General features: G+C 59.4%; 5 protein-coding genes across 5 annotated transcripts in view; 2 read left to right on the top strand and 3 right to left on the bottom strand.

The window, feature by feature from the left end:
• The window catches only part of GGTG_04524 (hypothetical protein), a gene marked incomplete at both ends in the record, with an annotated part of 1,671 nt that extends 1,378 nt beyond the window's left edge, over positions 1 to 293 (top strand). Inside the window, one exon of the mRNA XM_009222321.1 lies at positions 8 to 293. Within this exon, the coding sequence (XP_009220585.1) occupies positions 8 to 293 (286 nt within the window). The remainder of the gene's footprint in view (positions 1 to 7) is intronic.
• A 357-nt stretch (positions 294 to 650) lies between these two features.
• Positions 651 to 1,900, bottom strand: GGTG_04523 (aspartate aminotransferase; the record flags this gene model as incomplete). The annotated part of the gene is made up of 2 exons (XM_009222320.1): positions 651 to 1,750; positions 1,819 to 1,900. 2 exons carry the CDS (start codon positions 1,898 to 1,900, stop codon positions 651 to 653), a joined length of 1,182 nt encoding a protein of 393 aa, XP_009220584.1.
• A 771-nt stretch (positions 1,901 to 2,671) lies between these two features.
• On the bottom strand, positions 2,672 to 6,106 carry GGTG_04522 (hypothetical protein). The gene is made up of 5 exons (XM_009222319.1): positions 5,385 to 6,106; positions 5,144 to 5,245; positions 4,933 to 5,081; positions 3,301 to 4,846; positions 2,672 to 3,202 (listed from the first exon to the last, which is right to left on the bottom strand). The coding sequence occupies exons 1-5, from the start codon at positions 5,851 to 5,853 to the stop codon at positions 2,904 to 2,906; spliced, it is 2,565 nt and encodes an 854-aa protein (XP_009220583.1). The 5' UTR covers positions 5,854 to 6,106; the 3' UTR covers positions 2,672 to 2,903.
• Positions 6,107 to 7,225: 1,119 nt separating this feature from the next.
• Positions 7,226 to 7,620, bottom strand: GGTG_04521 (hypothetical protein; the record flags this gene model as incomplete). Its single annotated transcript, XM_009222318.1, has 2 exons — positions 7,226 to 7,311; positions 7,473 to 7,620. 2 exons carry the CDS (start codon positions 7,618 to 7,620, stop codon positions 7,226 to 7,228), a joined length of 234 nt encoding a protein of 77 aa, XP_009220582.1.
• Positions 7,621 to 7,883: 263 nt separating this feature from the next.
• Positions 7,884 to 13,203, top strand: GGTG_04520 (NADPH-ferrihemoprotein reductase; the record flags this gene model as incomplete). Its single annotated transcript, XM_009222317.1, has 4 exons — positions 7,884 to 8,036; positions 8,101 to 8,141; positions 8,220 to 8,977; positions 9,068 to 13,203. 4 exons carry the CDS (start codon positions 7,884 to 7,886, stop codon positions 13,081 to 13,083), a joined length of 4,968 nt encoding a protein of 1,655 aa, XP_009220581.1. The 3' UTR covers positions 13,084 to 13,203.
• Positions 13,204 to 13,766: the final 563 nt, after the last annotated feature.

Here is a 13,766-nt window from a genome sequence, read left to right as displayed (position 1 = left end):
CCGCCAGGGCCGACGTGTACAGCCCCGACGCCAGCGCCGCGCTGGCCGCGTACGCCGCCCACCTGCGCGACTCGCGCGTCCGCCTGGCCGAGGGGTGCAGGTCCAGGCTGGCCGAGCTGGCCGAGTACGGGGTCGTGGTTCCGGAGGAGGGCGACGATGGCGGCGGTGGTGGCGACGAGCAAAACGTCTCGGCCAAGGAGAGGACGATGCGCGAGATGGCCAGGGTGTTTGGCGAGATGGAGCGCGAGATGGAGGACATTCAGCGGGATCTGGAGCGGCTTGGTCGTGCGTGAGAAAAGTCAAGTCCCTGTCGGTAGACAGTCCACTTATACTCACAACCACGAGCCCCGTTACGAATCGGAGGAGAATGACTTTCTTGCTTTGTTATACAAGTCGGATACGTGCCATGTCCGATTAGGGGTCAGGGCACTGCTCGTCTACGATCTAGATGTATGAGGATCTATCCCCGAGCCGGTCGAGCGCCAAGAGTTGGAAACAAAAAGGAGATCCCCCCGGGAGGTTACCACGCCGAGCCCGTCGATATATCCCAAATGCTTCCCGCAAAATCCGCCTGTTGTTGTATTTTGTTCCAATTTTGCCAATCAGTCAAATTGCCGCCTCAAAAAAGCCACATCCGCCACCCTCGTCACCTAACCCTTGACCTTGAAGATGGCCTCGGCCAGGCGGCCGACGTTGTCGCTCGTGATGCCGGCGACCGAGATGCGGCCGTCCTTGGTGGCGTAGACCGAGTGCTCCTTGGCCAGCGTGTCCATCTCGGCGGCGCTGAGGCCGGTGTAGGCGAACATGCCGATCTGGCTGGTGATGTGGGACCAGTCGTGCTTGGACCCCAGCTTCTCCAGGTTCTCCTTGAGCAGGGCGCGCATGGTGATGATGCGGTCGGCCATCTCCTTGACCTCGCCAAGCCACTGCTTGTGCAGGGCCGGGGTGTTGAGGATCTCGGCCGCGATGCGGGCGCCGTGGATGGGTGGGTTCGAGTACATAGGGCGGACGAGGATCTTGATCTGCGAGTCCACACGCTTCTTCTCCTCGGCGGACTCGGTCACGACGGAAAAGATTCCCGCGCGCTCGCCGTACAGGCCCATGTTCTTGGCAAAGGACTGGGCCAGGCAGACGTTGTGGCCCTGGGCGACAAAGTGGCGCAGGGCAAAGGCGTCGCGATCGACGTCGCCGCTAGCGAAGCCCTGGTAGGCCATGTCGAAGAAGACGTAGTGGCCGGCCCCCTTGACGGCCGCCTCGATCTCGCGCCACTGCTCCTGCGTCGGGTCGACACCTGTGGGGTTGTGGGCGCAGGCGTGGAAGAGGAAGATGCTGCGCTTGGGCGCGGCCTTGACGTCGGCCACCAGGCCCTCAAAGTCGAGCCCGATGGTGTCCTTGTTGTAGTAGCGGTACTTCTCCACCTTGAGCCCCGAGTGGTTGAAGACGGCGGCGTGGTTGGCCCACGACGGGTTGGGCAGGTAGACCGTCTTGGCGCCGGGGTACCACTTGGCCAGGAAGGCGCCGCCGATGCGGAGGGCGCCGGTGCCCGAGATGGACTGCGTCACGGCCGTGCGGCTGAGCACGTCGCTGTTGCCGCCATAGGCCAGCTTGGCACCCGCCGCCGTGAACTCGGGCACGCCCGTGATGCCTGCGTACTCCTTGTTCATGCGCGACGACACCACCTTCTCCTCGGCCTGCCTGACCGACGGCAGCACGTACGGCTTGCCCTTGTCATCACGGTAGGCGCCGACACCTATGCGCAACAGCGTATGTGTGAGTCAATGGCTCGATATATTGCGGGTTTGGTAGCGGGGATCGTACCGAGGTTGATCTTCTTGTCGAAGCTGTCGGCCTTGAAAGCCTCGGTGATGCCTATCCAAACGCAATCGCAGACGTCAGCCATTTTCCCATTCTCTGCCACAACTTCAACTCCCAAAGAGAACCAACATACCCAGAATGGCCTGCAAGTTGGCGCGGTCGAGAGGCAGACCGTCAGCAGGGCGATCGTTGGGCTGTCGATCGAGAGATCACTGTGGCCACGACTTACATCCTAAATCACAATCGAGTTAGCCAGGCCAGCTCCGCTCCGTTTGCAAGGATGCCGCCGGCGCGGGAGCTCAACAACATACCGGAGGACCCTGCGGGACGTCGGCCCACGTCGATGCCAAGCGCACGGCGGGGCTGAACCTGGCCGCAACTATGGTCCTGGGGGCGATGCGCCTCGAGGCGATCCTCATTGATGAGAGCATCTTGGACGGCTGTGGGGGGCTAAAGGGGAAAGAGGCAATGGAGACGGGAAAAAAAAAAAAGGACAAGATCGACTTGTCGGCAGGAGGTTGGCTTTTGTGCCAGCCAAAATATCACGAGGTTTGAGACGAGGTCTGGTGGTTAGCGGCTGAAGAGCTTCCCCTCTGGATGGGAGATCCAGAAAAATTGTCATGACACCACACGCCCTGGGCTGGCCGGCCCGCCGCGGATGGATGCGAGGGAAAATAGTGGGGCAGTGATCGTGCCACCCTCAGCCGACTTGCGCACCAATCATTGGGAGCGCAGTGACGCCGGCCAATGGGCGAGAACTTCATGGACCAAGCCCCTGAATTGAGCTACAAGTGGCCAACCACACGCCATCCAGGCCACGAATTGAGAAAGAAACATAAAATAATAACATAAAATATGACGCCTGATATCAACCTTTTCCAAGGCTATCGACTAAATACAATGCTTGCCTAACATAATAGGGAACGATCCAAGTCTCTTCTATCTGACAACACCTACGCGCGATATCCCCTCCAACATATGATTAGTGTGCAATAAACACTACTGAAAGTTCAGCACATCGCCAAGCACCGTAGAGACAGTTGCGCTTAGGCGGAGGAGTAATGATTCCGATCCATTCTAGATCACGCTCAAATCACCTCTGCCACAGACACGATCTGAAGGTATGCGTCGGCATAGAGCCGGTTCTGCAGGACGGCAGACATGCCCGGGCGGATCTTGACATTGCCGCCGAACCCGACGCCGAAGCTCGCGTCCCCGATCTGGACCCTTACTTTGCCGGCCATGATGGTGACCAGGCGCGTGCTGCGGGCGTCTAGGCTGAGCGAGAGGCTGCAACCGGGCTTCAGGAACTCGACCCTGCAGGACACCCCGTCCGCGACTGGCACCAGCTTCTGGCCCGTCAGATAGGCGCTCGAGAAGGCAACATCTGTGCGAGGCGCCGCTGGCTGTTAGCACATACGTCTAGAAACCGGATTCCACGAGTTGAAAAAAAAAAAAAAAAAAGGATGACTGGGAAGCACGTACTATCTTGCCCGTCCTCGCCGCACGAGAAAACGCCAGGACCAAACTCCCAGTCTTCCATCTCAAGGGAACCGCCTGCCCCGGAACCCAAAGGCGCCGCGGCCCTGGCGACATCCGGGCGCCCTGTCGTATGACCTTGGCGGCTGGCATTCTTGTCTGGCGTGGAGACCCGGTCGGAAGGCTGTTCCGGATGGCCCCGCGCTTGCAGAGCCACAGCCTGGGCTTTAACATCACCTACAGGCATGCCGGCATCTCCCTTTTCAGGAACCTCTGCCGCCCCCGCAACCGCTTCGGCGAGTAGAGCTCCGCGAGACGGCGCGGCGCTGCCAGCCGACGGCCGGGGGGTACGGTGCCATGAGGACCGCGACAATTCCTTGATGTTGTAGCTGGGCGGTTTCGTACCGCGGCTACGCGTGGAAAATTCTGCTCCTGGTGACATTCTCGCTGCTACCAGAACGAGAGTTTCATCCGTCTCGGGCACCGTCTCAGGCGCCGCCTTGGGCTTTTCTTGTTTGGGGCTCTCCTTCTGGGCCTCACGGACGGCTTTCATCTTCTGCTTGACTTGCGCCGAGAGTCGGCCGGCCGCGGCATTTGCCATGGCGTAAACCTCAGCCCTCACCTTGGCAGGGTCTAGGTGAGGAAAGCGCTCGGCGGTTTCTTTTTTCGACTGCGACTGCAGGGAGCAATGTGTTTGTCCCCCGTGATAAACGCAGTTGGCACAGCCATAGAGCATGACTTGGGGGTGGACGGGAGCTTCGGGTGGCATCCTGACACAGCCCTTGTATGGGCCAGAATCCTTCTTGCACCGCGTACACGGCTCCGCGGCGTAGGGCCCTGTAACCTGCATAAGCATGGAAGAGACATCCCGCGCCACAGAGTCCTTGAACGATACTTGCCGGGCGTCGTTCCACTCCAAATCGCGGAGCCGAGGCAAAGCCAAGAAATCACGAACATACATCTTCTCCGGGATTTCTTCGCGATGCACCTTGGTGAACTGTGTGATGTACTTCCACATGGTTTCGACATTGGGGGGTATAGGAGCAGAGAAGTCTCGGTTCTTGGGCTGGACGACAACCTCTGTCCCCGTGGCCTTGGGCGGCATGGCGGGACCGGCGTCCACAACAGCAGGCGCTTCCGTTGCAACAGATGGTCGAGCAGAGGGCAGGGCGCGGAGATCAGGAAACCCCCCTGTGCTACACTCCTGAGAGACCAAATCGCCGTTGGGGCTCCCGCTCGAGTTATCCCGTGATTCCGATACATGCGACTTCACCCCAACTGATCGAGGGCTGTCGTCGTCAGAGATAATGTCGAAGCCATCATCCCCGGAGTCGTCAGAGGAATCGTCGTCGACGCCACCAGCTGACGGTACATCCGGCCGGGATTCGGAGAGCGCAGTTTTGATGGCGTTAGCGACACCCGCCATGTATTGGTTCGGCTTCTCTCGCGTAACGACTATGGGACACGAAGCCGCGGACTTGCTCCCGTATGTTCCCTTCTTGGTCAAAGTTCCATCGTTGTTGTCGTGGAAGGTGTTTGCCCGGTGCTCCTGCTACAACGCGATATTTAGTAGGGCACCTAAAAATGGGATAAAGAACGGCGCAAAAGGTAGCGGTGCCGGTTTCATCAACATAATACCTTGAAATGACAGCCTAGGCGAAAAAGACTTGGGAATAAGGTCCTGCAACCGAGGACGGGGCATGGCCAGGGCTTATCCACGTGCGCAATGGTGGTGTAACCACCTGGAATGATAGCGCCATGCGCATCATCCAACCGACCGTTGCTCGCTGTGAGGAATGGCGTTAGTATTTCTGTAAAAATGTGCAAAAGTCTCCGTGATGATACGGACCCTTGAATTGAGAGTACTTTCTCCCATCCGCCGCAGTTGTAATATGCGGTGGGATGTAGCTAATTGTGCTGCTTTCGCTTACAACAATTGTGCTGTTGGTATCTGTTGATTTTTAATTAGCAAACGTTACTTAGCACTGTAAGTAAATTTTACGAGAGATAAATGCTAAAAAAAATAACTCGTATATCCACTTTCAAATGCTTAAAATCAATTTGGAAGCCATAAAACATGATATGCTTACCTTTGGCGCGTTTTGCATTAGGATAACCTTCGGTTTCTGTGCTTTTCCGACGCTTTTCACCGTGACTGTAGCTTGTAGAAGAGAAGCCCCATCTCGGCGCCCGATCGCTTTGGTCGATGTCACTCTCGATTTCGGTGATATCGAAGCTGCTGTTAGGGTGATTACCGCCGTTTGTTGAGTGCCGCCTATCCTCATACTTGATTGAGGAACTGCCATTCGCTAACGGCGGTTTATTGATTGGCGTCATCTTGCCGCCGCCGCTGCGTCGCATCATAAAACGGCCTGACGCGGGTGTGCTGCCAGAAGCATCAGCCGGCGCTGCCACTTCGGGCGGCGGCACCGAAATCTGGAGTAACGCTTTCGCCCTGGCCTGGTTCGTGGGTAAATCGGTGTCCAATAACGGTTGGGCGGTTGGGGAATTCCGTTGCGCGCCTGGCCGGGCGACAGGCTTGTTGTTGGTTGTGGCCATTACCGCGATTCAACACCCCTCCGCACCTGCACCTGCAGCGGGCAGCCGAAGGGAATTCCAGAGCGCGTGCCGCAGCAAGCCACACACGGTACCTCTCTGTCTTAGCCAATTGACATGACGCCGGTGTGACACCTCGCAGCGCGTTCGCTTTGACTGGTGGTTGGGTCCTGGGAAGATTGAAAAGGCACAGCTGGGGGGAAAGTACAGGCTGCTACAGTTGGCGGATTGCCCGAACGGTGTTTAGAGAAAGCAGGTCAAACGCGTACGCCCCCAGCGATTTCTGACCTGTCCTTTGATGCCCGCCCAGGTAGGCAAATTAGATTTCCTAGGGTGACTACGGCAGAATTACACCGCCCGCGAGGACCGTCCGTTTGGAACGCCATCCTGGGGAAAAAGGAGCGACTCACGCTAGCAGAGGGGCTCCTGCTCTCAAAATCAAATTTAGGCTTAAGGCAGGGGCAAGGAGCTAAAGCGCAGCTCCACGACCCAGGGACGGGAAGGGATATGGGCGGAACCTCGATGCCAAGATGCCCGCTTTAAAAAGGAAGAAGCTCACGGCAGCTGCTTCCACGCCTCATACCTTCCCATGAGGCCTGGCTGAAATCCGAAACCAGGAGAAGCGCGACATTCGTCCCGACAGACAGCAAGCCTCCCTCTCCCTGCGCAAGCCCGGCTCTTGTGTCGATCGGCGAACGGCTCGATTCGACCAAGTGAACGCCTGTTGCTGGTGCGCGCTTTTGCGAGACAAGAAGCAAAAACCCGCGTCGTCTTTCCGCGCGGCTCGCCCGACACTTCAGGTTGTCTTGTCACACTATAGCGGCACTTGGCGCCAGCAAGTCCTAGCGTGTGCTGTGGCTTTTTCGTCGGCGGTGACGGTGCGATGTCTTTTTTTTTTCAAGCAGTCTCAGCCCCTATCACACCCTGTCTCATGGTAGAACAGCCCGTTGACCAATCCGTTCCTGCCAAGGAACGGTTCGAGAAAAGGCAGCCCAGTATCGGGCTAATCCGTCTCTCGGTCGACGGGTGACACGTTGCATATGCGACTGCTGTATTTCCATGCAATAATCCATTTCCAAGCAGCCATGAATTGCATTTTCTCAAGATCCGTCTGGGGAAGCGCTGTGGCTTTTCTTTATGGATATCATTCCGCCTGTCGGAAGCGACGGTGGGTCCATGCCTAGCGGCTCTTGGCCCGTCACGAACCAAGCCCGCTCAGATCTTCGGGTCCACCGTGCCCACCTTCCCGTGCCCCGGCATTTGCCCATGGCTCGTCTGAATAGGTCTGGACAAGCAAAGACATCTTACCCGCCAATCTCGATAGCCTCATGCCCTCCTGGGACCTTGCTGGGCAGATGAAAGTAGACCGTTGAGATCAAGCGCCCCGCTCCTTTACGCGCCTCGCCCGAACCATAGGATTAGAGACATCCTGGCTAGCTCCTATAGCACCACTTCCGATTACTGTCTTTCGAATGTATCATGTTGTTCACACAAGACTATCCGTGACACACACCGGGCCAGCCAGCCAGCAGGAGCAGTTGACGCCGGCCGACTTCCTCGCCCAAGCCTCGCTGCCCTGGACGGCAAGTCCCCCGGTTTCTCCCCCGCAGATCATTACATACAGGGAATTCGGCCTCCATGCGCAACGCACAGGCAGAGCCCCTTGCAGCGAGGGCTGAACTCGGACCGCAGGGCACGACAGCCGGCATGTTCTCGAATTGCTTGTTGTTTCATGGTCCCGCTGAGGCTCTGGGCGGAAGCAATGGCCATTTTGTTGTGGCGGACTCGGCGATGCCCACGCATCCCATTAATGTCATCTTGTTCCTCCTTCCCGTGGCCAGCCGAGCTCTCTTCTGCTCCTTCTAGCATGAAGAGATCAAGAACTCTTTCTCAGCCATCGTTACCCAAAGGGCGAGCCCACGAGACCCTGGACGGTCGTTCCCCACATTCCCTTCTCTGTACCCATTCGTTTCTCTAATACCTGGTGGCTTTGTTCACTCCTTTTCTCAAAAAACTAGATACTTTACTTAATCATGTCGGAAAGATCATGCCCGGTCTCTGGTTCCAAGGGCGGCAAATGCCCTGGGGTCAGGATGGGCCAGAGCGGCAGTCAGTCCCTTCGCGGGCCACGTGGATGCTCTTTTTCTGGGTATTGCCAGCCAGGGGATATCCACGCCGCCTTTGATGTGAGTATCCACTACCCGTCGTGCCAAATCTAAAGATCTCCCTCTGACTCCAATCTATTTACAGATCCCGAGGGGCGTTGATGTCGAGGAGTGGCTCCGGCTACGGTATGCCTTGCAGATCCTATCATTAGCCTTCGCTTCCGAGTATAACCAGCCTCGGTAAAAACTAACCCAGTCCTACAGTGAGCGCAAAACGATCAATGAGGTCCTATACTCCAACATCCCAGCGCCCGAGGTCCTCAACAAGACCAAGAACATCGACACGCTCACCGTTAGCGACCACAACCTGCTCGCCGTCGCGCTCGGCGCTCCCGCCCGGCAGGTCATCATCAGGGCCGAGGAGGTCGGCCCCAGGAGCGGCTGGCGGGATGGGTACCTGACGGCCGAGTACGGCTTTGTCCCCGCCGACGCCGACGAGTCCCCCGCCGCCCTGGCGGCATCGCCCGGCCGCATCTGGTCGGATCTCTGCGAGCGCATGCCGGGCTGCGTGGCCCGGGGCCGCGTCAGGGACTCGGTGGCCGCCCTCCCCGTCGTCGAGGGCACCGAGGAGTTCATCCCGGACGCCGCCCTGTGGGCCGCGTGCGTCGCCCTGGGCATGCTCTGCTCCATCTACCGGTACGAGGATAACAATGATGGGAGCGAGGGCGTCAGCGTCGTCTCCCCTTCGGCCAAACGCACGGTTGAGATGAGCGACGACGTCGTGGAGGAGCTCAAGGGGATCCCGAGAAGCATTGGCCTCCCCTACTTTCAGGTCTCCAAGCGCCTTGGGAGGGCGATCCCACATCTCAGCTTTGTTGACCAGTCATCCTACAACACCAAAGTCAGAAACCCAAAGTCGACATATCCCTATGTTGCTCGCTTCGACAACATTGATCTGAGGTGGCCAATGTTTGGTGAGAGGACAGAGATTGCCTTTCTCAAGGGCTGTGCAGACACATCTGGTAGGTTATGAATGCTTTGCCGTTCTTTGCTCTTTCCCTATCACGCCCATTTTCCGCTCCATGTGACTTTCTAACAGGACAAAATCGCAGCCTCCTTCCAGCACGGCCCGGACGCCATCGCTAGCTGTCAAGAGCATGTGATGAACAGGAATGTGGAAGGCCTCCTGCGCGAGCTGATCCGACTGAAGGAGATTCTGGAAAGGATGCCGAATGCCTTTCACTCCATATCGCCAAACCCGAGCTCTGGTGACAATTTCGTCTCAGCCGAAGAATGGGTGAGATGGGGACAGTTTTCCAAGCCCCTGTCCAAGCGCTGCGCAGCGGCTTCTGGCCTGCAGTTCCCGCCCTACCTCCTCATGGATGCGTTCCTTGGGAGGAAAAAGTACGACTCGTTCCTGGGGGCCGAAGGCGTCCACCTCAGGGCCTGGCAGCCGGCGAACCTGCGCGCCTTCATCGCCGCTGTCGAGTACCACTACAGCATTCCAGAGTTTGTCGAGCGGTCGGGTGACGCCCGGCTCATGGGAGTTCTAGACGGCATCGTGGAGGCCTACTCCGGAGAACGTGGGTTCATGGGAGTCCATCGCTACAAGGTGTTTGGTATCCTTGAAGTCGCCGCGAAGACAGGACGTACCGAGACAAACGGCGCCTCCGGTGCGGCCGACGACACCAAGCCATGGGAAGAGACGCACAAGCAGTTCTCCGAGGCGATGCGCGAGCGACTGGAGCCCTACAGGGGGGACATCCCGGAGCCTCACCTGATGCGTGGCACCTTTGAGGAGTGCAGGTACCGCGCAAAGATACTCAGCCGCGACTTTATCGACAACGACCCTGCCCGGACCATCGCCGGCGTGACGCTCGACATCCAGAACACGGGTATCACCTTCCAACCCGGAGATCGCCTGGCCGTCATGCCGCTCAACAGCTGGGAGGAGTGCGCTCGGGTGGCCGCGGCGCTCGGCCTTGACGCCCTACTAGACGCGCCCGTGAAGCTGGACTCTAAATGGACGCGGTTCTCAAAGCACATCGAGTCCGTTTCACGATCCGGCCCGGCGCCGGACCTGACTGTTAAGGACATTCTCCGCCGCGGCCACTTGGCACCGCTGACGCAAGAGCTCGTGCTCAAGATTCACTCCATGCTGCGCGCCTCGTCCAGCACCATCCTGCAGGTCCTTGCGACGGACGAGTGGCCGGTCAGGGGCTCCCTGGGCGACCTTCTGCAGTCGGCCGTGCTCGACACCCCTTCGAGCGTCTGGGACCAGGCCTTCGACCTGCAAGGGGACCTGGCCTGGCTTGGCGAGCTCGTTCCCGTGGACGTGCCTAGGACCTACTCCATCTCCAGCTTCCCCGACGAGCTCCTCCCCAGCACCGTCGACCTGACGGTGTCGCGCTCCGAGTACCAGCTCTGCTCGACGTTTGCCGGCAAGGACCGCGTCGCCAGGTCCGGCGTCAGCAGCGGCTTCCTCAACCCGGCCGTGTCGTCGCACGACGAGATGATGCCGATAGACGAGGACGTCATGATCGGCGTCTCGCGGCCCGTGGCCTTCCAGCTGCCGCTCAACGGCGCGGCCCCCTGCGCCTTCTTCGCGGGCGGCAGCGGCATCGCGCCCTTCCGCAGCTTCTGGCAGGCCCGCGTCGGGACCGGGACCGTGGGGCGCAACATCCTGTACCTGGGCGTGCAGTCGCGCGACAAGTTCTGCTACGAGAACGAGCTGCGCCAGCACGTCGGCGCCGGCCACATGGAGGTGCACCTCGCCTTCTCGCGCGACTCCCGCGGGCTGGTGTTTGACCCCTCCAGCCGGGACCTGATCGAGCGCAAGGTCACGCCGCGCTACATCGACGCCTTGATCGTCGAGCAGGGCGCCACTGTTTGCGACATGGTCATGAGCAAGAAGCAAGGTGGGCTCGGCGGCTATCTCTACGTCTGCGGCTCTGTTTCTGTGTTTGAGTCTGTCATGAGCGGCATCAAGAAGGCCATCTACAATGGTCGGACAGCCACCATGGAGTCGGCCGACGTCATCGTCAACACGGCCTTTGCCGAGCGCCGCTTCATGCTCGACGTCTTCATGACACCCAAGCCGCTGCCCTGCAACCTCCCAACCATCCCCATGTCTCAGCTGGCCCTCAACACCGGCCACAGGCCTGGAGGGCGCATGTGGATCGGGGTGCACGGCAAAGCGTACGACGTAACCGACTTCTGTCCCATGCACCCGGGCGGCACGCTCATCATCAAATCAAACGCCGGCGTCGACTGCTCCAAGTCGTTCGACAACCTTGCGCACACCAACAACCCCGAGGTCAGCAGTTTGTTGACCAAATATTTTGTCGGCCACCTGACGCCCAAGCCAGCCTTCCACGGCAACGACGAGCTGGGCGGGCTCTACGACCTCTGGGCCGACTATCTGCGCACGAGCGTCGAGACCTTGGTGGCCCAAAACTTCGAGATAAACCTGATTGTGGGCGAGAAGATGGACTCGCCCATCGACCCCAGCATGGTCTGGTTCCAGGGTAACATGTTCTCCATGAAGGGGGTGCGGATGTTTTACAAGCATCAATCTAGGCTGCTGCAGAGCGGCTTCTCGGCCCTGTTCGGTCCCAAATTTCAAGAGCTGGTGCTGAAGCTGTCCTTCAGCCTCGCCAATGCCGCCTCTGCCGGCGCCTCGCCACGGCTCCCAGACGTCCTCGGCGTCATCGCGCGCGCAAAGACATCCACGGAGGCCGTGACGACGTCCAAGGAGATCTCAGCCATCGGGCGCTTCATCAGCCACAGCGAGGACGCGCGCTTCCACGAGCAGGGCATCATACACTACGCCACCCAGGCCATCGAGCTGGACATGGGCCTGCTCGAGGACATCCGCATGGAGGCCTGCCACGGCATGGATGCCTTCGACGCCCTGTCCGCGCTCAATGGTGACGAACTGGAGCCGGTCGCGGCGCTGGCAACGTTCCTGATGCAGGTGCTGGAGCGCATGGCGAAGCGTCTCGAGATCTTCTATGACAAGCTCGCGCAGCTCTCGGTGTACCGGCCCGAGATCGAGCGGAACCCGGCCCGGACGCGCTGGCACCTCGTGCGGCAGCGCGTGCGCGACGGGTCCTTCTTCATGCTCACACAGAGCATGTCGGTGGCCGCGCCGCCGTCCTTCCAGCCGCGGAAGCAGCCGACGGTCGACTTTGACCACATCGTCAGCCAGGTCCGGCACACTCTGGCCGTGAACCCGGCGCCCATGAATGTAAAAAACAGCCAGAATATGCACCGCCAACCGCAACCGCAACCACACCACCGCTTCGCAGCAGCACCCGCGCCCGCCCAGCCGGCAACGACGCCGACCCTCAACTCGATGCACCACTCGCGGACGCAAGCACCGCCCAACGGCGCCTCTGCCTTCGAGAGCTACGAGAACGGCAGCGCGCTCAACCGCATGAGCACCTTTATGGACCGCAACGTGCGCGCCATCCGCCGCCTGTCGCGCGCCCCCGCGGCGGTTCCCGCCTTTGCGGCCCCGCCTCCCATCCCCGGCATGATCGCGTACGGCGGCGAGGACGACGGCAGCCACGTGCAGCAGATGCTGCACCAGAACCTGCCGTACCAGACCCAGATCCCGACGCCGCCGTCAAGCCGCAGCTCCAGCTCGGCGGCGCTGGACCGCGCGTGCATGGCGTCGCCCGAGCTGCAGCTGCAACACCTAATGTACGGCGCGGGGCCGTCGGCCGGCAGCCCGCTGGCGGAGAGGCGGGCGTCGCCGCCCATGAGCGGCGCGAGCGCCATGGCGGCCATGATGGGCAAGATGAACGTGCGTGGGCGCGTCGGCGGGGGCGGAGGCGGTGGCAGCCCCAACGGCAGCAGCAGTCGGAATAACAGCCCTGCTAGTGCTGGCGGTGGTCCTTTCGGCCGTGCAAACTCGTATGCAGGGCTACCGGCGGGGCAGCACTTCCGCAATCCTTCCATGAGTGCGGTCCCGGTTGGCGGCGGCGATGCCGGCACGAGAGTGGGCAGGCCGCGGACGGCGACGAGTACGAGTAGCGGCGGCTCGCTGAGGGCCTTCAAGCTGGCCGGCGTGGTGGCTGGACAGAATCAGGCGAGGACGCAGACGGTGCCGCCGACGTTTTAGGAGACTAGGTGACGCAGGCGGGAGGTTAGTGATGTAAGATGGAAGGGATAGGCATATATGTAGCGAGGACTTTGCTTTGGTTAGAATGTCCGATTAGGTATCTAGAGAGGGGATCAATCTCCTGTTTGGTCATTTCCGGTGTGCCTTTTTCTTGGGGCTGCTCTCAATAGTATTCCTCTAGGTCAACAGCACAAGGGTTCACACCTCCTATGCACCACAATAATACGAGAATAGTGGTGAAGCAATCATACAAGGATTAGTGAAGGAAAATACCGGAATGGGCAGGTGTCAGGTGTGCACAGGTACCTATATAACAGAAAAGAATACAATGGAAGGGAAGACCACAGGAGGGAGCACAGCAAATAATTATTGCCGGAATTGGGGTGTGGACTGGGTGCCTCGCTCCTGCCGCCGGAATCGTTTCGTCCTTCCGGGGCTAACTGGCCAATATCAAAGATAGGCCTCGACGTCATAGCACAGGCCAATAGGTACCTACCTACCTTACCTACGACAATTTATTCGCTTGAAAGTTTGCAATCCCAGAACTTCATGCCCGAGCACACATTATATCAAAACAGTGGTAACGTCGGGGAGCTTGACCCCGTCCATCACTAGTCAATACAGTTTATCCAGCCAGACCCCCCAAGGTACCCACCTTCAAGCAAACAAGGAATTCCTTGTCT

The sequence above is a fragment of the Gaeumannomyces tritici genome, assembly GCF_000145635.1.
Source record: "Gaeumannomyces tritici R3-111a-1 unplaced genomic scaffold supercont2.2, whole genome shotgun sequence".
Classification (NCBI taxonomy): domain Eukaryota; kingdom Fungi; phylum Ascomycota; class Sordariomycetes; order Magnaporthales; family Magnaporthaceae; genus Gaeumannomyces; species Gaeumannomyces tritici.
Note: the sequence above shows the minus strand (reverse complement) of the source record. Positions and strands in the feature narration are given on the sequence as shown.